At 38.0% G+C, this 21229-nt stretch overlaps 1 protein-coding gene and 1 pseudogene across 2 annotated transcripts in view; both read left to right on the top strand.

The window, feature by feature from the left end:
* Positions 1 to 1867: 1867 nt before the first annotated feature.
* Positions 1868 to 21229, top strand: part of RAB6A (RAB6A, member RAS oncogene family) — a 62234-nt gene continuing 42872 nt past the window's right edge. The window contains exon 1 of one of the 2 annotated variants that reach the window (XM_045818102.1): positions 1868 to 2584. In XM_045818102.1, the coding sequence (XP_045674058.1) occupies positions 2515 to 2584 (70 nt within the window). In that variant the 5' untranslated portion in view covers positions 1868 to 2514. The remainder of the gene's footprint in view (positions 2585 to 21229) is intronic. The other variant, XM_045818101.1, reaches the window with a different exon arrangement.
* On the top strand, positions 11175 to 11274 carry LOC123805665 (annotated as a pseudogene).

Below are 21229 nucleotides of genomic sequence, written 5' to 3'. Positions count from 1 at the left end.
TGTTTTTCTCTCTCTCACTCTTGAATCAATCAATAAAAAATAAAATAAATCAAATGTGTATAGCACAACTCAGATTTTTACCATTTTATTTTAGATGCATGTTCCAAATTCCTTCTGCCACTAGCTGAGAGAAGATGGTTTGGGAATATAACTGTTGTCTTGATAGCCCAGAATAGATGACATTTTATGAACTCTGTTCCTCCCTTTAATTGATTCTAGTTCAATTTAGTCTTAGTTTGAGAAGGCACTTGTTTGTTTCTGCCATTTCTATAGCTAAGTAAATAATAATCCCCAGATAATGAGAAAATGTATATAAATGTACTTTGGATATGGTAAGACATGATCCACAAAAATAAGGACTTTTTTAATGTACTTGGAAGGTAGTTTTGATACCTGTTTTTAAGTGTCCTCTTCAAGGGCAGAGATTACTTTTTTGGATGCTGTCCCAGAGCATGGTGAGGTGTGGCTGAAGTATGGTGAGATGTGGATGCAAAATTCTCTAATTTGGTGATTCTTAACCATTCATTCATTCTTTTTAGTAATAGGGTTTGTTTTTTAAAAGTTTCAAATTTACAGAAAAATTGAGCAGATGTTACAGAAAGTTCCCATATACCTCTTCCTCAGGTTCTTCTATTATCTTACATTAGTACATGTTACAGTTAATGAACGAATATTGTTAAATGGTTATTAACTCAAGTCCTTCTTTATTCAGATTTCCTTGTTTTTTTTTGCCTAATATTCTTTTTCTATTCCAGAATCCCATTCAACTTAAAACATGTTCAGTTTTTATGTTATATCCACATTTCACTTAGTTGTCATGTCTCCTTAGGCTCCTTTTGACTGTGACATTAACCTTCATATGTTGGATCATGAACTGGATTGAAAATCTGCTGAAAACTATGGATTCTCTCTAAAGAAAAATGCACGTTGCAAAGGTCTAATTTAAGGGAGGTCCACCCATAGCCAATTTAGAAGCCCTGTTTTAGGAGGAATGGATGATCTTTAAAACATCCCCTTCCCCCACATTTGGGCTCAATCAGACTCTACCTCTAATTTATTGCGTGACCTTTTTGCAAAGTCCCCCCACCGTCCCCCGCAATGTGGGCGTCAATTTCACCACCTGTGCAATGAAGGCTTTGTTTTAGTGATGGCACAGGAGGTGGGAGCCTCCTGGAGTTGTCAACATCTGAGGGACAAAGGCTAATAACATAAAACCAAGTTATGTCAAGCCAGGGGAGTGATGGGCTTAATAAAGAGGTTGCAGTTTCACTGGTTGGGGGGGGGGGGTGTGTGCAGCAGACAAAACCTGGCCTCTACTTTGTCTTTGTGGACTCTGTAAGTCATTTCCTTCCTTTGAGCTTCAGTTTCCTCATCTGCAGAAGTGGGGAGGCCCCTGCTTCTGGTAGTTACGAAACTCCTGGGAGCAACAGCTGAGAATGTACCTAGCAAGATATTGTGTGATGATTTATGATAAGAAAGAACATGGAGAAGGTAGGTAGGTGCAAGGGTGAAGGGCAGATCTCAGAAATGTGAAGCAGGCTGAGAGATCCAGATAGAGGAGCTTAATACATATCTCAGCTCTCTGACCATATGTACACATTGCTAGGCAATTCCACTTCCATTCCCGCCCCGCCTCCGCCACACCTTCCTTCCCCTCCCTCAGGCTGTGACACGCCACACTTCGCAGGGCAGATGCCGTAGACTTTCCAGCGAGGTAGAGCCACGCGCGCTCTCGCGCCGCCACCTCACTCCTGTCCCGTCCCGCCTCTTCTCTCTCCCGATTGGCTCATCACGTAAGTGACGTACTCGACTCCGTATTCCACTCACTCCTCACTTTTGGGTTGCACCCCGCCTCCTCTTAGCTTCCACTGATGCAGTAGAAAGCGAACAGGCCCCGTCTCCGCGGCGCGGGAGAGCCAGGAGAGCCGGCTGAAGCAGGAAGGCGCTGGCTGTGGCGCGCGCGCGCACGCACGCACGCCAGTACGCACGCACGCCGATGGCCGGCGGGGCGGCAGGCTCGCGCCCGGGCTCGCCCTGTGCCGCGCCAGAGGCACGCGCACTCAGCAGATTGAGCTGCGGTGGCGGCGGCGGCGGCGGCGGCGGCGGGTGCTTTGGGAGCTGAGGCGCTGCGTGTCAAAGGTCCCAGACGTCTGCGGCTCGGGCTCCGCCACCCTCAGCCTCTCAGTCCAGTATTCGTGCCGGGTGCTGAGAACGAAACGGCGCTAGCCTTGCGAATCCAGAGCATACTGCTCGGCTTCTTCCGACACCGCCCTCCTTCCCTACCCAGCCGTGGGCCTCGTTCTGTGCTAGGCGACTCCGCGGGGAGGCGGCGGCGACAGTTGCTTGTCTGTGGAGAGCAGTCCTGCCCCCAAGACTTGCTTCGCCGCCGGGCCCTGCAGGGGCCTAGAAAGCTCGGTGCCCGTCTTTCCTCTAGCCCTTTTCCTCAGCCGGTTGGAGCAGCGTCGGTCCGGGAGGTCTCTGGGCTGAGGCGGCGGTAGCTCCTCCGGCTCCATCATGTCCGCGGGCGGAGACTTCGGGAATCCGCTGAGGAAATTCAAGCTGGTGTTCCTCGGAGAGCAGAGCGGTGAGTGAGTGGTTCCCCCACTCCTGGCAGCTGGCCGTGGCTTCCCCGCACCGCCCCCAGTGCGGCTGTTCCGTCCGCGGAGGCTCCTGTCGGCCTGGCCTTTGCTCTTGGTTCCACCCCCAGCCCTTCCCCGGGGTCGCCGACCCCTCTTAGCCACTGGATTCTCTTCGCCTTGATCGGTCCGTCGATCGGATTTTGACCTTTTCGTCCCCCGACTCCGGCGTCTCCTTTTCCCGGAGCTCGGCCCTTTTCCGTGGATCTGCCCTCCCCGGTCCCCACCCCGCCTCTACCTCTTGTCCATCGCTTTCTTCTTCCAGTCTCCTTGGTCTCCGCCACCCTCGCCTCCTTCCTTGAGCCCCACCCTTATTCCTCGCTCTTATCCCAGTTTGTTAGCTCTTTGAGGCCCACCGCGGCAAGTCCCATTCCAGAGAACGGGGAACCAGCCCTCTTTCAACCTTGGGCAAGGAGGGTGGGATCTGGGCGTTGTTTTCCCCGGGGGCTTGGCCCTGAGAAGTGCGAATCTAATGCAGGTGGGAGGTCGGATAAAATTCTTGAACGGTTTTCACTTGAGTGGGTATATATATATCTGAATTGGAGGCGACTTGAGGATGGAGTGGTTGGGGGTGGGGGACAGGGGTGGCGCCGGCAGTGGCGATGTTTGCCCCTTGGTTTAGGATCTGGCTTGTCGGAAAACCTCATTTTCTCCAGTTGACTTTCATCCCTGACAATTCTTTTGGCAGTGTTGATGCTTTCCCGATCTCTGCCAGATGCTATGTCATGATCGTTTTATTGGAATTTTTCACATCTCACCTCTCCTTTCAACATGAAGCAGTGTCTGATTCTCCTCATGGTGGTGCAAACAGGAATTACTGGGGAAATATTAATTTCTTGAGTATTTTCCAATTGTATATTTATGATTCCTCTGAGAGAAGGCGTGAGAATAACGAACATCTTTGGAGTTAGAGAGTATTGGAGTAGAGTAAGAATTGATTCATCATCTAGTTTTCTAAATTAGATTTAAATATGTAATACTGTTTCAGCTAAATGACTTTTATGGTTAATATTTCATAGTATCTGATAAGTGAAATTGTTATCTCATTTACCTGGTCAGGCTTCTGCGGTAGCCTGTAGTTTGTATTAGATACAAGATCCTAATTTTGTGATGGCTGTCTCTAAAATTACTTCTTGTGGTAATTCCAATTTTATGCTGTATTATGCAAGACTTGATACTTGGCAATTTAGAGATTGTCATCCTTTGTTTTTCTGACACTTTTCATGACCATTTAAAATATTGTCATTGAGAGATTAGATGCTCCCAAGTCATGAAACATTGAGTTACCACTATGTATCTCAGGTTAAGTTATAGCAAACATTTGTTATCTTTTGATTGAAAAGCAGGTAACTGATACAAGTTCAGAGCTTGAACTACTTATATACTAGTATTAACTAGGTTAGTACTAGTTGCGAAATTGCTTCCAGTTCGACCTGAGAAATTATTTTTCTCATTTCATTCATAATCTTTTCCCTCCCCCCAACCAAGGAAAATATGTAGTCTTCTCTTTGCTTATGAATTTTCCTGAACTAAGTATACACTTGTTTCTTTAAGTAACTTGGTGAGACCTATGTAGTTGATCCTCGTTCAGGTATTTCATGGCAATTTCAGGACAGTGCCATATGTAAAATATAGCCTATTGATCATTATTGATAAATAGAATGTAAAGTGCATATTGTACACTCTAGGGATGTTATCATCTGCTTTATGTTGCAATGCAGAGCTATTTAGTTTTCTTGAAAAATCCATTAATATCAGTCCTAGAAAGGTTTTAGTATGCATAGAGATTATACTAGTATCTGCAGGTTTGCTTTGAATTTCTTAAATATTTATGTTCTAATTCATATCACAGTGTTATGGCTTCTCTCTCTCTCTCTCTCTCTCTCTCTCTCTCTGTCTTTAAGTCCTCTCCTTCCCCATTCCTGGAGTCACCTTAGATTTTTTTAAATAGACTTTATTTTATAGAATGGTTTTAGATTTATAGAAAAATTGAGAAGATCATGCAGAGGGTTCCCTGGTAGCCCCACCCAGTTTTCCCTATTATTAATATTTTACGTTAGTATGGCACATTTGTTACAATTAATGAACTAATATCAATACATTAGTAACTAAAGTCCATAGCTTATTCAGATGGCTTTGTTTTTACCTTTTTCTGTTTCAGCATTCGTTCAGGATTACACCTTACATTTAGTTGTCCTGCCTTCTTAGGCTCCTTTTAGAATTATTTTAGAGTTGTTTACATGCTTTTTAACTCTGTGGAACTGTGAGGTTAAAATCTTTTGAGGCTACTATGTTGCTAAACAATGCCATCCAATGGGTTTGACAATGAAAAGGTTGATCTCTGTTTTTATGGGCAGTGTTTGTAGTTTTCTTGTACATTAGCAAAGGTCTGCAGAATCCATGTCATCTTGATGTAACTCTTCATGAATTATTTATCTTCAGGTTTTAGAATTCCACAATTCAGCTTCAAAGACTAATATGTTTCAAAGCCTTGTTTGTCTCCTTAACAGCATTTCCACATTTATAATTCTTATTTTTATGTGTTTGTTTTTGTCTGTTTTCCACAGCAGAGTACAAGTCCCATAAAAATTAAAAACTATTATTTTTTCATTCATTGTATACCTAGTACCTAGCATAGTGCCAAGGTTTGTGGTAGGTAGTTAGAAATATTTGGTGAATGAATGATGGTTGAATCTATAAGTAACCAAAGCTAGTAGCCTATATTAATCTTTGCTACAGAGAGGTCTACATTTTTTTCCTTATGCATTAATAGTTTAACAATAACACTTTATGCTTACATTATTTGATTGTATGCGGGGATACTGCAGATGCTCAGGGGTGCGGGGAACCCAATAATTTATAGCCTTCACCATTTCATTAAAAAAAAAAGGACTGGCCAAGATTTTGTACTTTTTTAGAGTTGAGTAAAGTTTTATTTTGTTAAAGCTATTGCTAAATTATTTGTTCCTGGGGTAGCACTGCATAATATGTCAAGTGATACAATAAAGGCATGTTCAGGGAACTGATATGAAGTAGACTGTTTTATTTAGCTTAAAAATTTAAGGTTCCACCCTGACTAGTGTGGTTCAGTTGGTTGGGCATCTTCCTGCAAAGTGACAGGTCACCCGGGTTGGATTCCTAGTTGGGACACAGGCCTGGGTTGCAATTCCCCCAGACTGGGCACAGGTGAGAAACAACAAATCGATATTTCTCTCCCTCTCTTTCTCTTTCCCTTCCCCTCTCTCTAAAAATAAACGAAATCTTTTAAAAAATTAAGGTTCTGTGCTCTAAAATTAAGATAAGTTGTTTTAATACATGAAGCTTCAGATTGAATCAATGACATCAATCTTGGTAATCTTCCTATAAACTTACAGTTTCTTTATGTTTCAGTAGTTTACATAGTTTAATAAAGGAATTGTGTTGAAATACACAGTTTGAATCTGAACTTTCTTTGAGGAATCTCTTTTTTTACTACCTGTCGCTATTTTCTTGAAATGCAGGGGTACTTTTAGGAATGTCATTCTGGTTTACAGTAGTAGGTTATTACTACAAACAAATGTTATCACTTATAACTTAAGAAATGTTATCTCAGTGAGAAGCACATACCTGGCCTAGTACTCTGGTACTGCTTATTTTTCATGGTATATGACTTTTTTTAAAATTCCAGAGAGAGGAAGAGGGAGGGAGGGAGGGGGAAGGAGAAAGACAGAAACATCGATGTGAGAGGAAACCTAGATAGGTTGCCTCCCATATGTTCCCGGACTAGAGACTGATGAGCAACGCAGGCATGTGCCCTGAACCTGTGACCTTTTGGTTTAGGCAACCATGCTCCAACCATCTGAGCCACACTGGCTAAGGCTACATTTTGTTCTTTCAACTTGACCAGGAGTACTGAACAATTTAGATTGGCTAGACCAGTGATCTTAAATTTTTTCTTAAGTGTTGGTTATGTGCTAACAAATTATTGAGGCCTCTGAAGAGCTTTGTTTATGTGACTTACATCAATATTTACTGTATTGAAAGTTAACTGAGAAAATTTTTAAATATTTCATTTATTTAAAAGTAATAGTATTTAGCCTATTACATGTTAATCTGGTCATTTTTTAAGACTATTTATTTATTTTTAGAGAGGTAAGGGAGGGAGAGAGAGAGAGAGAGAGAGAGAGAGAGAGAGAGAGAGAGAGAGAGAGAGAGAGAGAGAAACATCAATGTGCTGTTGCTGGGGGCCATGGCCTGCAACCCAGGCATGTGTCCTGACTGGGAATCGAACCTGGGATGCTTTGGTTTGCAGCCCACGCCCAATCCACTGAGCTACGCCAGCCAGGGCAATCTGATCATTTTTAATGAAAGAAAACTATTTCCAAACAAAATTAAGTGAGAGTAGTACTTTTTTTTAACATTTTCAAATTTTTTTAATGTCTGACTCTTAGAAGATATTTGGATTCTTAAAGTTGTTTCTGCAACTGTTGTAACATCACAGGTCATGTAGACTCTGGGAAACTCCACTGTATATTCATAAAAGAATGAGAGTGGGAAAGCTAAATAATACCTTAATAATTATGAAAATCGTTTTGACCACCCAGGAGGGAGTGGATCCTCTGAAGATGTCTTAGGGTTCAAAATTCATACTTTAAGAATTACTGGGTTAGATATACCAAACCATTTGTATTGCTGTTTCATATTGCAAGTTAGGACAATCAAGGGGAATGTTTTCCATATTGTTTTGAAGACTTCAAACAGTGGAGCTGGTGATTAATAGCACAGAGTCTGGGTTTCATATTTTAGCACTGGCCACAGGCCTTGGGCAAATTTTTTGGCCTCTTTATGTTTCAACCTCTTAAAAAATTTTTGTATTTATTGATTTTTGGGGGGAGGGGGTGAGAGAGAGAACATTGGTTTGTTGTTCCACTTATTTTACACATTCATTGGTTGATTCTTATATGTGCTCTGATGGGAGATGGAACTTGCAACCTTGGTGTAGAGGGATGACTCTCTAACCAACTGAACTACCTGGCCAGGGCCATGTTTCAATTTCTTTATCTAAAAATAAAGATAATAGGGCCTATCATGTAAATTTATTGTAAAGATTAAATTAGTTAATAAGTGTAAAACATTACAAGAGTGCTTGGCATATGAGAAGTACTCAGCATATATTTTAATTTAACAAATGTTAACTAAAAACTGTTCTTCTGTCAAGTTGTTTGGTAGAACCTAATCTAGAGATATTTACATTTCACTGGGGGAAGAAATATATAATACCTAATATAATATAGTGTGATGAGTGCAGCTGCTTTGAAAAGTAGAATTAAAAGGTACAAAGAAGTGACAGGGGAGCATGGAGTTTCACGGAAGGCACGTTACAAATATGGCTAATAGTTTAAGCATCTTTAGTTGAATTTCTTTAATTAGAATGTTCCATAAGTGGAAGAGACTTTGAGAAATCATCTAATCCATTTCTCATAAGGCTTTAAACTGGACTGCTTTTTCCCCTCCTCCAACTTTTTTTTAATGGGTAATTCCATCACATAGTTCACGAATTAAAATTATATAAAAAGGTATACTCTGAGAAAACTTAGTATCGCCCCTGTTCCTATGACCCTATTTCTCATCTGCCCCCTCCCTTTGTGTATATTCTGGGATGCCTTGATGCAGACAAAAGCAAGTGTGAATATAATTTCTTTTTCCTCTTACATAAGATGTATCAGACTTTATTCTGCACCTTGCTTTTTCCACTTAACAATATACCCTAAATGTCTTTTAATATTAGTACATAGAGAGCTTTCCCATTCTATTTTTTGAATATAATTTTCGTTATAGAATAGTTTTAGACTTACAGAAAAATTGCAAAGGTAATACTGTACAGAGTTTCCATAAATTCTACACCCAGTTTCTTCCAGAGTTAACATCTCACATGTACATTTTTTACAATTAATAAACCAATACTGATATATTATTATTAATCTAAGTCTATAATTTATTTATTTAGCATGAAAGCAATGTTTTATTAGTAATACATTCTCAGAGAAGAGAACAGGCCTAGCTGTGGTGGATGAGAAAGGATTAGGGGCTCAGTCTCTTGGTTGTATTTTATTTAGATTTAAAAATTTTTATCTAATGTCTTTTTTCTGTTTTAGGATCCCATTCAGGATACTATATTTCATTTACATGTTAGGTCTCCTTAGGCTGTTCTTGGCTGTGACAGTTAAATCGGACCACACTTAAGTTTCTTCTTTCTAAACTTGGGTATCTCCAGGAAAACACATTTTATAGTTTTTAATATCAAACGTCCCTGTTCTGAAATTCTCAAATCTATTCTTATGCTATATAATATGAAGCTTTTTTTTCTTGGGGAGGCAATACAGAAAGACAGCTCCAGAGACAATCAGGCTGTGGTTCTAATCCTGACCCCAGTGTTTACAGTGTGATCTTGGACAGTTTGTTTAACTGTTCTAAGCTTTTTTTCATTTCTGGTAAGATAATACTAATCTGGTAGTGTTGTTTTCCCCATCCTCTAAATATAGATTTCATACATTTTAGCTAGATTGGTATTTAATCTTTACTTTATTATTAGGTAAATGGTATTCACAGCTGAGCCATGTAGTATACTGATTAACATATACTATTGCATATTTTTTGTTTTCCTTTGTTACTATTTAACTTCTTTCCTTTGTTTAATTTATATACATACCATTCATTCATTCCAAAATTCTACCAACACTACAAATCACCTTTCAGTGTAAGGAATGCATCAGGTTTTCTCTCAGTTTGATTTCCTTAGGACATCTTTCCCTCCCTCTCTCCCTCCCTTCCAATTTTATTGATGTGGGGGGGGGGTTGTAGAGAGAGGGAGGGAGAGAGAGAGAGGTAGAGATAGAGATACCGATTTGTCATTCCACTTATTTATGCATTCATTGGTTGATTCTCAGTTGTGGCCGTGGCGGGGGATTGAACCCAAAACCTTGTGGGTTGATACTCTAAACAACTGAGCTGTTCAGCCAAGGTTGACCTTTTCTAGTTTGTATAAGTTACCCTCTATGATTGGTGTACAGCTGTCAACTTGGGATCTACCTTTACCATCGGTTTGAAGGTTTCCTTCTCTTTATGTTGGATGGCTTCCTTGTTTCTTGGATTACATTTTTTTCTTTGCTTACTCTCTCATTACATTGAACATATCCTGCAGTAGGTAGTTTCATAATGAAGGGAAGACAGGAGGAAGGGTTTTGTGTGCGTGTGTTTTAAAGATTTTATTTATTTATCTTCAGAGAGAGGGGAAGGGAAGGAGAAAGAGAGAGAGAGAAATATCAGTGTGTGGTTGCCTCTCACACGCCCCCATCTGGGGACCTGGTCCACAACCCAGGCATGTGCCCTGACTGGGAATCGTACTGGTGACCCTTTCGTTTGTAGGCCCAAGCTCAATCCAAGGAGCTACCAGCCAGGGAAGGAGGAAGTTTTTTGAGACCTCGTGTATCTAAAAATGTATTTGTACAACCCTTACACTGGAAGTTTGGTAGTGTTTAGAATTAATGTATTGCCTTGTAGATTGTGGTATTGCCATTATGACTCTTTGTCTTTTCATCTTTCATAATGATGTGCCTGTTTTCATTTTATGTGATGAATAATAGGTATTTGTCCTTTCATACTGGAAACTAATATTCTTAAGTTTCAGGAAAGTTTCTTAGCTAGAATGATATCCTTTTCTCCATTTTGAGTTCTCTCAGAAATTTGTATTAGACTTCCTGGATTGATCCTCTAATTTTATCTTTTATGTTGCCTCTTTTTTTTTTTTTTCATTTCTTTATTTTCTGATTTAATTCTCAAAATATTTCCTGCCTTGACTGGTGTGGCTCAGTGGGTTGGGCATCATTCTGCAAACCAAAAGGTAGCTGGTTTGATTCTTGGTCAGTGCGCATGCCTGGGTTTCAACTCAGGTCCCCGGTTGAGGGTATGTAAGAGGAAACAGATTGATGTTTCTCTCCTTCTCTTTCTTGCTCCCTTCCCCTCTTTCTAAAAATAAATAAATAAAATATTAAAAAAAAAAAAAGATTTCCGCCCTGGCTGGCATAGCTCAGTGGAATGAGCGCGGGCTGCGAACCAAAGTGTCGCAGGTTGGATTCCCAGTGAGGGTACATGCCTGGGTTGCAGGCCATGACCCTCAGCAACCACACATTGATGTTTCTCCCTCTCTCTTTCTCCCTCCCTTCCCTCTCTAAAATAAATACATAAATAAATAAAATCTTTAAAAAAATAAAAAAAGATTTCCTTAACTCTCTTCCATCCTGTTAAGTTTTATTTCTGCTATCATTTTAATTTCAAAGAGCTCCATGTCTTCTCATTGTTCCTTGTCTGTAGCATCTTTTTTATTCCAGTTTCTTCTTGTTATTTGAGGATACTAATGAGATATATGACTTTATTTCCAATACTCATTTTTTTGTAGGTTGCTTTATATCTCTATATTAGTTTCTCTATTTCTTGTTTGATACGGTCCTCAAAAAACTAGTAGTTTTTGGTTATCAGCTTCTATTTAAAAAATTGAGCATTGTTCTCACTTTGGCAGAACGTATACTAAAATTGGAACAATACAGAGAAGATTAGTAGGGCCTCTGCGCAAGAAAACAAACGAGTTGAACACTAAAAATTTGATTTTAAGCTCTTGTGTGGGTTTATGGGATTTCTGTAGGACAATGTAGCTGAGTTCTTTTTTGAGGCAGTCTCTAATGTAAGGTCTTTTATGTCTTTTTACTGGTCAGATTTCTTGCTGGAGAGTATAAGCTTGGTTGCCAGCTTTCTAGGAGCTGAATGGAGAGGGGGTTGGAAGATAGCATAGAGTAAATAGAATAATTTCCTTGTTTTTAGTACTGTTTGTACTCTAGCTCCTGTACCTTATTTTTATTCCTCAGTCCAGAAACCCTCTGTTTTCCTTTTTCTCCAATTCTCCAATAATTCTCCAATATTCTGTTGCAGTGGGAGAGGGATCTGGCTATGTGGAATAGAGAAAGGGGGTGTAACACTGTCATCTACATTTTAAACAAACTTTCATCCAGTCCTGTTTTCAGTACTTCCTTTACCCTTTTTTCTAGATGCCCTTGGTGTCAAGAGTTTCTGAGCCATTTGGGGGTTCTCTGGCCTGAATCAGATTACTTCTTAGCTTTTCCTGTTGTTCGTTTAAAACTGATTTTTATAGAATCTGTTAGGTCAATTACCATTTTTGCATTTGCTGTCTAGCTTCTAAACTTAGATGATTTAGAGTTTCTGAGAACCAACACTCACATTTCAGACATTTAGAATTGCTTAGGGTTTTCAGTTTCGTTTTTTTCGTTTTTGAAAAATACATTTCATAAAATTAAAACTTGCTCATACCCAAGTTTATAGCAGCATTATTCACAGTAACCCAAAGGTAGAAGCAACCCAAGTATTCACCAGCAGATGGTTGGATAAGCAGAATGTGATATATATATGTAGTTTGTATAGTGGAATATTACTTAGCCATAAAAAGATTGATATCTTGCCATTTGTGACAACATGGATGAACCTAGAGGGTATTATACTAAGTGAAATAAGTCAGACAGAGGAAGATAAATATTGTATGCTTTCGCTATGTGGACTCTAAAAAACAAAACAGAAATAAACTGAGGCCCTGGCCAGTCATTCACTTGGTTGGGTGTTGTCCTGCAAACCAAAAGGTTGTGGGTTTGATTCCTGATCAGGGCACATACCTAGGTTGCAGGTTCAATCCCCATTTAGGGTGCATACAGGAGGCAGCTGATCATTGTTTCTTTCTCTGTGTGTCCACCTCCATCCCACCCCCAAATCAATAACCATATCCTCAGGTAAGGATTTAAAAAGGAAGGAAATTCTTATTTTCTTTATTTTTTTTAAGGAATGAAATTTTGACACGTGCTATAACATGGATGAACCTTGACATTATAAGTGTAATAATCCCATCACAAAAGGCAAATATTGTATGATTTTCTAATTAAATTATAATAAGCATCACTGGTATCCTATCCTGCTATTGTGAGATTTCATGAAACCTTTTCCAGAGACCCTATATAGACTTCATTAAGGTGTTACATGCTATACAAAACACGTTTTTGCTTTTTAAAGCTTCCATTCTAAGAACCGTAGAATTTTATAGGTCATTTATTCATTTAACAGATGCCTATCATGTACCAGGCATAGAGCTATATATATCCCAGGTGATAGAGCTGTTAACAAATGAGATATAATCTCTGTTCTCTTGCTTATAGTCTAGCAGGAAGCAATAAATCCTCTATTCTTAGATCTCCCCTCACCCAAATCCATTCTCTACATGATGTCAGAGCGAATTTTATAAAAATGTAAATCAGAGTTACATTCTTAACAAAACATTGTGAATGTACTTAATGCCATGGAATTATATACTTAAAATTGTTAAAAAGGTAAATTTTATGGTATATGCAATTTAAATTTTCTTTGAGTTTAAAACTCAAAAAACTCTTACCTTTGTAATTTTTTAAATCGTTCTTTGAATAAAGTCTTAAAATCCTCCTAGAGGACCTATTGGGTAGGCCTAAAAGTTCATTTGGTTTTTTTCATAAGATGGCTCTAGTGGCACTTCATTTTCTTTCACTTAATTTGAAACAGTTTTGTTAGATTGTGATGTGACAGTTGTTGTATCAGCATGAATTTTAAAAAAATCAAAATTGTGAATTTTTTAAAAGATTTTATTTATTTTTAGAGAGGGAAGGGAGGGAGAAAGAGAGAGAGAGAGAAACATCAATGTGCGGTTGCTGGGGGCCGTGGCCTGCAACCCAGGCATGTGCCTTGACTGGGAATCAAACCTGCGACACTTTGGTTCGCAGCCCGTGCTCAATCCACTGAGCTACGCCAGCCAGGAAGATGGTGAATTTTTGTGTAGCCATCGTAATACTGAAGATGAGAGAAAATAGGCAACATTTTCAGCATATTATGCATTATTATTTCCAGAAATGTAAAAACATAACTGAAAGGCACAAAAAGATTTGTACAGTGTGTGGAGAAGGTGCTGTGACTGATAGAACATGTCAGAAGTAGTTTGCGAAGTTTTGTGCTGAAGATTTCTTGTTGGATGATGCTCCACAGTCAGGTAGACCCGTTGCAGTGGATAGCAATCAAATTGAGACATTAATTGAGAACAATCAATGTTCTACTATGTGAGAGATAGCTGACATACTCAAAATATCCAAATCAATAAAGTTATTGGTAAAAATGAAAAATAGGACTTTTATTTTACAGAAAAACCTAATGGACTTTTTGGCCAACCCAGTATATGGCCCACACTGCATAATACGGCTCCTCTCGCCCATTCTTAACTTGAACACATCTCCCACCATCTCTTTTTCAGTCATACTGGCCATTTCCCCCCATTTTTTTTAACTCTTCACTAATCTCCATCTTGTTATATACTCCCTCTTTCCCTTTGCCTGGTTAACTCTAGTTTATCCTTTAGATTTCAGTTTCGAGTCACTTCTTCAAAGAAGCCTTTGGTGAGTTCCTCAGAGTAGTTTAGTTTCCCAGAATTCTTTGTATTCTCAGCATCCTGTACTTCTTGCTGCCTTTAATACAGTTGTAATTTGTCCATTAAAATTTTTGTTTCCCATTTGGTCTGTAAGTTCTACAAGGGTAGTGTTAATGAATTTCTTGTTCATTGCTGTATTTTAAGCACATTGCACATTGATTGGAGCTCACTAAATATTTTTGAATAAGTAAATGATACATGATTTTTTACCCTACTTAGTTTCAGAAAGGTCTTGAGGTTTTCCACAACAATAAATACACATAAAAGAGGATAATTAAAGGAAAAACAGAATAAAAGAAAATGAAAAACCTAGGAGGAAAAAGGTTTGATATGCTAAGTACCTGGGCTCAAGTTGAGGGAAATGATGCATCAGAAAAGGTCATTGGATTTATCAAGAACTAATCAATAATTTTTTTAAATGGTTTCAGTAAAGTTTCAGAGAGTCAAGAAAGATTCAGAAGGCTTTGGTCAAGTAGCTCAGTTGGTTAGAGCATTGTCCTGATACGCCAAGGTTGCAGGTTCCATTCCTGCTCAGGACACATACAAGAAGCAACCAATAAATGCATGAATGGGTGGAACAGGAAATCGATGTTTCTCTTTTCCCCATGCCCTCTAACTCCCTCTCACTCTCACATCAATAATTTTTTTAAAAGTCTCAGAAGTAGGCAGTAAGTATAAATGGCATATTTGAAAAGTGAATTTGTGATTTAACCAGATACGCTTCTGGATTCCTAAAATACTATTTTAACCTCTTTATTATGGGAAATTTTAAGCATATAAGGAAGTACAGAGGATAGCATCATGAAACCCCATAAACTGTTACTCAGCTTTAATAATTATCAGCCTACAACAGGTTTCATCTATCGCACATAATTTTAATCCGCACACCCCCCTCCACCATAGCCAAAGTGAATTGAAGCAATCCCAAGTACACTGTTGTTCAAGTATTTTGGTATGACGGCTAAAAGATGAGGACCTTCTTATTGGTATATTTTTGACATTCGTGTATATAGTTACCCACAGAGGCCTTTATTTTTGGTATACTTTACATTGTACAGTTTTGAGATTTAGTATTTCAGGATCTCTAGATCATTGTTATTCAATCGAACTTTCTGCAGTGGTGAAACTGTTCTGTATTTGTGCTGTTTAATATGTTGATGACTAGGGTAACAGAGGAACTGATTTATAAGTTTTATTTCATTTTAATTCATTTTAATTTCAGTAGCCTCATGTGGCTAGTTAGCCCTTTATCTGGCCTTAACCCTTCTCTTAAAACTGAAGACTGTCTCGCAGAAATGTATGCATGGACACATTATTTACATAATCAAGGTGAATTAAGTTGATTTTAATAGGGAAATAGAGAATGTGATACCTCACAGATTTAGACAGATTTTAGACCACCTCTGGACTACAGATATTTTGATGTGTAGTATATAGGGCTGCACAAAATCTGCTCTCAGGTCTTTTAGATCTCTGTGTTGGTGTCTAGCATAATGTCCCTCATACAGGTGACCATAAAGTGTTGACTCTGTTCAGTCTTTAGAAAGCTGGATAAATGGTCTTTCTTCTTTGGGAAAGTGACAGAAGCATCATCATATTGATACTAAATAAATAGGCAAAAACTAGATGACTACTTAAGTTACTACTTTGTAAACTTTTATATTTGTTTATCCTTATTTAATATGGAACATTTCTTTAGTTAAGAAAACTGAACTATGGTCTTTGTGCTGCCGCCTTATAAATTGTGTACCCTTAAAGACTTCACTTTAACCTCTCTGTGCCTTAGTTTCCTCATGTGTAAAATAAGACTCTTTCCCCTTTATAGCAATAAGGGCCTGCATAGATGGTCCTCTGTGGGCTCCACCAAGTGACTGTCAGCACCCTCTCATATTTTCCTACCTATTTAATGTTCACAAAACTTCCAGAAATTCCAAGTAGTTCTTCTTTACAAAATGACTGAATGCATTTAATTTTAAATAACACATTCCTTTGTATTCTCAAAATTATTCAATTGAACTTACTTTGCTCTTCAAAATATTGTACATTTGTTTTCAAAATCTCTGATACTGCAGTAATTGTAGTCTTGCTTGTAAAACAACCTGGTTATTTCAATCTCAGTTCTGATTGATATTCTAAATACTGTGATAATTTAGTTTTACTTTTCAGTAATTTTACATTTATGCTTTGTTATATGAGTTGTATCCTTCTCAAGTTCATATTTTGAAGTTTAACCTCTAGTACCTCATATGCAGTTAAGATGAGGTCATACTGGGGTAGGATGGACCTCTATACAATATGGCTACTGGGTGTAATTGTACAAGGGGGAAGTTTGGACACTGATATAAACAGAAAATGTCATGTGAAGGAAGATCAAGGCAAAGGTGAGGGTGATGCTTCTGCACACCCAGGAATGTCAGAAGCTAGGGAAGAGGCATGGAACAGTTTCTCCTCACAGCCCTTAGAAGGAACTAACTGCCAACACCTTGATTTTGGATTTGTCGCCTCCAGAACTGTGAGACAATAAATTTCTGTTGTTTAAACCATTCAGTTTATAGTACTTTATGATAGCAGCCCTAGCAAACAAATGCAGTGCTTAATACCATCTTGCAACAAAATATAAAACTCCATACACTTCTGATAACTTAATGGACAATGTGTATTTCCTGTTTCAACTGAATTTATTTTATTTTATTTTTAGAGAGGGAAGGGAGGAGAGAGGGAGAAGGAGAGAGAGAGAGAGAGAGAGAGAGAGAGAGAGAGAGAGAGAGAGAGAGAGAGAAACATCAATGTGTGGTTGCTGGGGGTTATCGCCTGCAACCCAGGCATGTACCCTGGCTGGGAATTGAACCTGCAACACTTTGGTTTGCAGCCTGCGCTCAATCCACTGAGCTACACCAGCCAGGGCTCAACTGAAATTTTTTAATAGACTATCATAATTTTGTGAGTAAGTCCATGTCTTGTGGCTTCCTTACATTAGTATATTTGTTTGAATACATAATGATAGTATCATTGATTGACATGTGATTACTAGTACTTACTACTTATCAGGTCTTGTAAATACTTTACAGTCTTAATTAATTTAATCCTTATAACAACTCTGTAAGCTCCTTGGAGAAGTGGTTGATTTCAGGGGTGGGATAGGGAAAAGACAAAATGAGCATGGTGTGTTCTGGTGCTACAAAGTAAGGAAGTATTTAAGAAGGATGATGGCATGTTGAAAGGGCACAGAAGCCAATGGGAAAGAGCTCTCAATGGGGAAAGTTAGAATAATTTGAGCAACAAAATAAATAATGATGATATTGGATAACCCACAGATTTAAGATATCCATGAATCCATACTTAGGTAGGTAGGTAGACAGACAGAACTGCTCTTCACTACAGAAGAATTCCCATTGGAATAACACAGTAATAATCATTGCATGCCTGCCCTGTCTGGTATGGCTCAGTGGATTGACTGCCAACCTGTTGAACCAAAGGGTCGAACCAAAGGGTTCGATTCCCAATCAAGGACACATGCCTGGGTTACTGGGCAACTCCCCAGTAGGGAGGTGCGGGAGAAGCAACCACACATTGATGTCTCTCTCCATCTCTTTCTCCCTCCCTTCCCCTCTCTCTAAAAATAAGTAAATAAATTTTTTAAAAAATAATTAGTACAGGCAAGATCCATTTGACAAATGCTAAAATTAGTGGGCAAAAGTTTGAGAAGATACATAACATTTATATAGTCTCAAAGTATCTCCCCAAGATATTTGTTATTTACAAAGTAAATAATAAATTAAAAAACAGTAAACTTATGGTAGACAAACGGTAGAGATTATAATCAAATGAAGAAGGTTAATATCACTAGGATTAAGACATGAATAGAACATCATGGTCCCCCTTTGCATCCAAGAGAGACACTTCAGTCCTGTGGTAGTCTTGCCCAAAATGCATGACCTGAATATAATGAGAAAAATGACAAACCTAAATTGAGAAACATTGTACAAAACAACTGACCTGTATTGTTCAAGTATCAAGGCCATGAAAACAAGGAAAGGCAGGAAATGTTACATAGGAGAGAAGAGACTAAGGCATGACAACTAAATGCATTGTGGAATCCTGAATTGGATTTTGGGACAGAAAAAGGGAATTAATAGAAAAACTGGTGAAACCCAAATAAGTTCTGTAGTTCACTTAATAGCTCTGTAGTTCATTGTATCCACTGTTAATTTTATAAGTTTGATAATTTTGCTATTGTTTTATAAGATGTTATCATTTCCAAGTAAAAAGTCAAAACAGTTCCTTAAAATAGGTACTGCTGTTATTTCCATTTTACTATGAGGAAGTTAAGGTGTAGAGAAGTTAACTTGTCCCAGTTGTGTATGCTTAGTAAGTGGTCAGGCTGGGATTTCAGCTCAACTCTCTGGTTCTAGAGCTCCAGTGCTAAAACACTAAACTGCACTACCTTTCCTTGGTAAGTTTTGTGTAGGTGGAATATGTGCAGAAAGTACAGATACTTAGTTAGGTGTTCCTCAAATGATAAGAACGAAAAAACCAATCACATATGGAAAGTTGAGATATATCAACTAAAGCTCTTAGATAAGGTTAAGTGTTATATATTTTGCAGTTCTGGGTTTTTGTAACTTATATGACAATTCTCAATACACGTAACTTAAAATTAACAGAATAAGATGAGAAACAGTTTTTAGTAAACATCAGTGGCTTCGATAACATTTATTAATGATTGTGGTACTGACTCTGATATGGAGTTATCAGAATTATTTCAAAATGCTGTTTATATACAAGGAAAATCAGGTTAATTAATCATGGAGTTAAAATGTGATATTCAAATGAGAGTTGTTTAGTCTCATCTAGAAGGCAAAAGTACAACTGAAAAAAGCCTTTAGATTTGTAATGATACCTTAGTTACTTTGCAGTTCTAAGATCTGAACAAGAATACAAAGTCTTATGCTGAAATATAAAACATAGTGAATTGAAGTCAGATATATATGGAAGAAATTCATGACCAAAAATGTTGTATAAATTTTAAAATAAGTTATGAAATCACTTGGAGAATATTTCCTTTTTCAAATAGAGAACTGATTTCTTGGAAGATTTACGAGTGCTCAGATGGAAGCAGGAGTATACCTACAATACTCAGCAGATTCTATTTTGGGTTCTATAGAGTTATAGTTATTGGTAATTACATATTCTTGTTTGCTAGTTTTAGGTGGCCTTACTTGCCTCAATATTAGCTTTCTTTTATCAGAATTTTCTTGATGGATTTTATTTTTTCTGTATTATATAAATAAGTTTATTATATGGCATAGGTAGATGTAAACTGTATGAGGCTGCTGCTGGTGTAACACAGCATTACTGTTTTACAGCAAACATTTTAAAAAATAAGTATAAAAGTACAACTCTAAGGTAACAATAACATTATAATATAATAAATATATAAACCAGTAACCTATTTGTTTATTATCATTATCAGGTATTATGTAGTGTACATAATTGTATGTGCTACACTTTTTGCTGCACTTGTTTACACTGGCATCATCACAAACACATGAGTAATATAGCCTACCTTAAGGAGGCTATAATGTGTTAAAGTGATAAGAATTTTTTTAGCTCCATTACAGTAATGGTCATCTGACCAAAATATGGTGATATAATGTATGACCGTATTTGGATTTAAAATAAATCTACTGTCTTCTTAATATGCTTTCTTGTGTTATGGATATTTCTCTTTTTATGTTATTTGAATTTTTAGTGTTTTAAAAAATTATTCCATAATTATTATTAATTGGGAAGTTATACATTTTTTTCCTTTTACTTAGTGATTACCCTAGAAGTTATGGCATGTAGCCATGACATGTAAAAGACTATGATTGCCCTGACTGGTGTGGCTCGGTTGGTTGGGCATTGTCCTGCAAAGCAAAAGGTCACAAGTTAAATTCCCAGTCAAGGCACATGCCTAGGTTGCAGGTTTGGTCCCTGATCAGGGTGTGTATGAGAGCCAACCAATCAATGTTTCTCTCTCCTTTTTTCTCCTTCCCTTTCCCTCTCTAAAAAAAAAAAAAAGAAAAGAAAATTTAAGCTTTAAAAAAAGTCTAATGTTAATTGATTTCTTTACCCTTCTGGACAATGCAAGGACCTTAGAACTCTACCTCTACTTACCACTCCTCCTTCTAACTTTATGTGCTATGTGTATTTTAATTGTATGTGTGTGTGTGTGTGTGTAAAACCTATAAGATGTCACTGTTTTTGAACAATGATTGTTTCAATTTTTTATGAGGAAAACTTTTTTAAAGGTTTTATTCATTTTTAGAGATATAGGAAAGGAGAGAGGAAGAGAGGGAGAGAAACACTGATGTGTACAAGAAACATTAGTCAGTTGCCTCTCCCATGCCCACAACCGGGGGGACCTGGAATATCCAGACTTGTACCCTGACCAGGAATTGAACCTGTGACCTTTCTGTTTGACAGCTGGCGCTCCATCCACTGAGCCACAGCAGCTAGGGCAGGAAAACTTTTTACTGAAGTACAACTTGATAGAAAAGCATACAAGTCATAAGTGTACAACTTGAATGAGAATATTTCCCAGTCATATTTCTATCCTTATGAAAGTTATTTATTACTATAAATGAGCAAATTTGACTTTCTGGTTTTAAAAGCTCAATTTCCTGAGCTTTATTATATGTATGGTTCTATGAACTGTATCTACTCTTCATTTTTCCAAGAATGCAATGCTGTTTCAGGCTGTTTTCTTCTAGCCTGTGGGCTACCCTAGTAATAAAAGCTGTCTAGTTGGTGAAGTTTCTTTTCATTGATTAATTTATTCAGTGCGACGCAGGGACCAAAACTGTTAGTATAGCCATGAACAAGATAGGTGAGGTTCTTGTTCTGTAAATTGGGGGGGTAAACTAGTAAAAAAAAATGCACCAACAAGATAATTTGAGATAAGTGTTATATTGCCAATTTTTCTTACATTTCCCCAAAAGAAAAAGTGGATTGTGCTTTTCCTTATATTAAATTTCTACACTTAGATGTAGTTTTTGAGTAAAGTTACTGATGG

This window comes from Phyllostomus hastatus, unplaced genomic scaffold (assembly GCF_019186645.2).
Source record: "Phyllostomus hastatus isolate PE091 unplaced genomic scaffold, TTU_PhHast_1.1 phas_scaffold_317, whole genome shotgun sequence".
Lineage (NCBI taxonomy): Eukaryota > Metazoa > Chordata > Mammalia > Chiroptera > Phyllostomidae > Phyllostomus > Phyllostomus hastatus.
The sequence above is the reverse complement of the archived record's forward strand: the minus strand, read 5'-3'. Positions and strand labels throughout refer to the sequence as shown.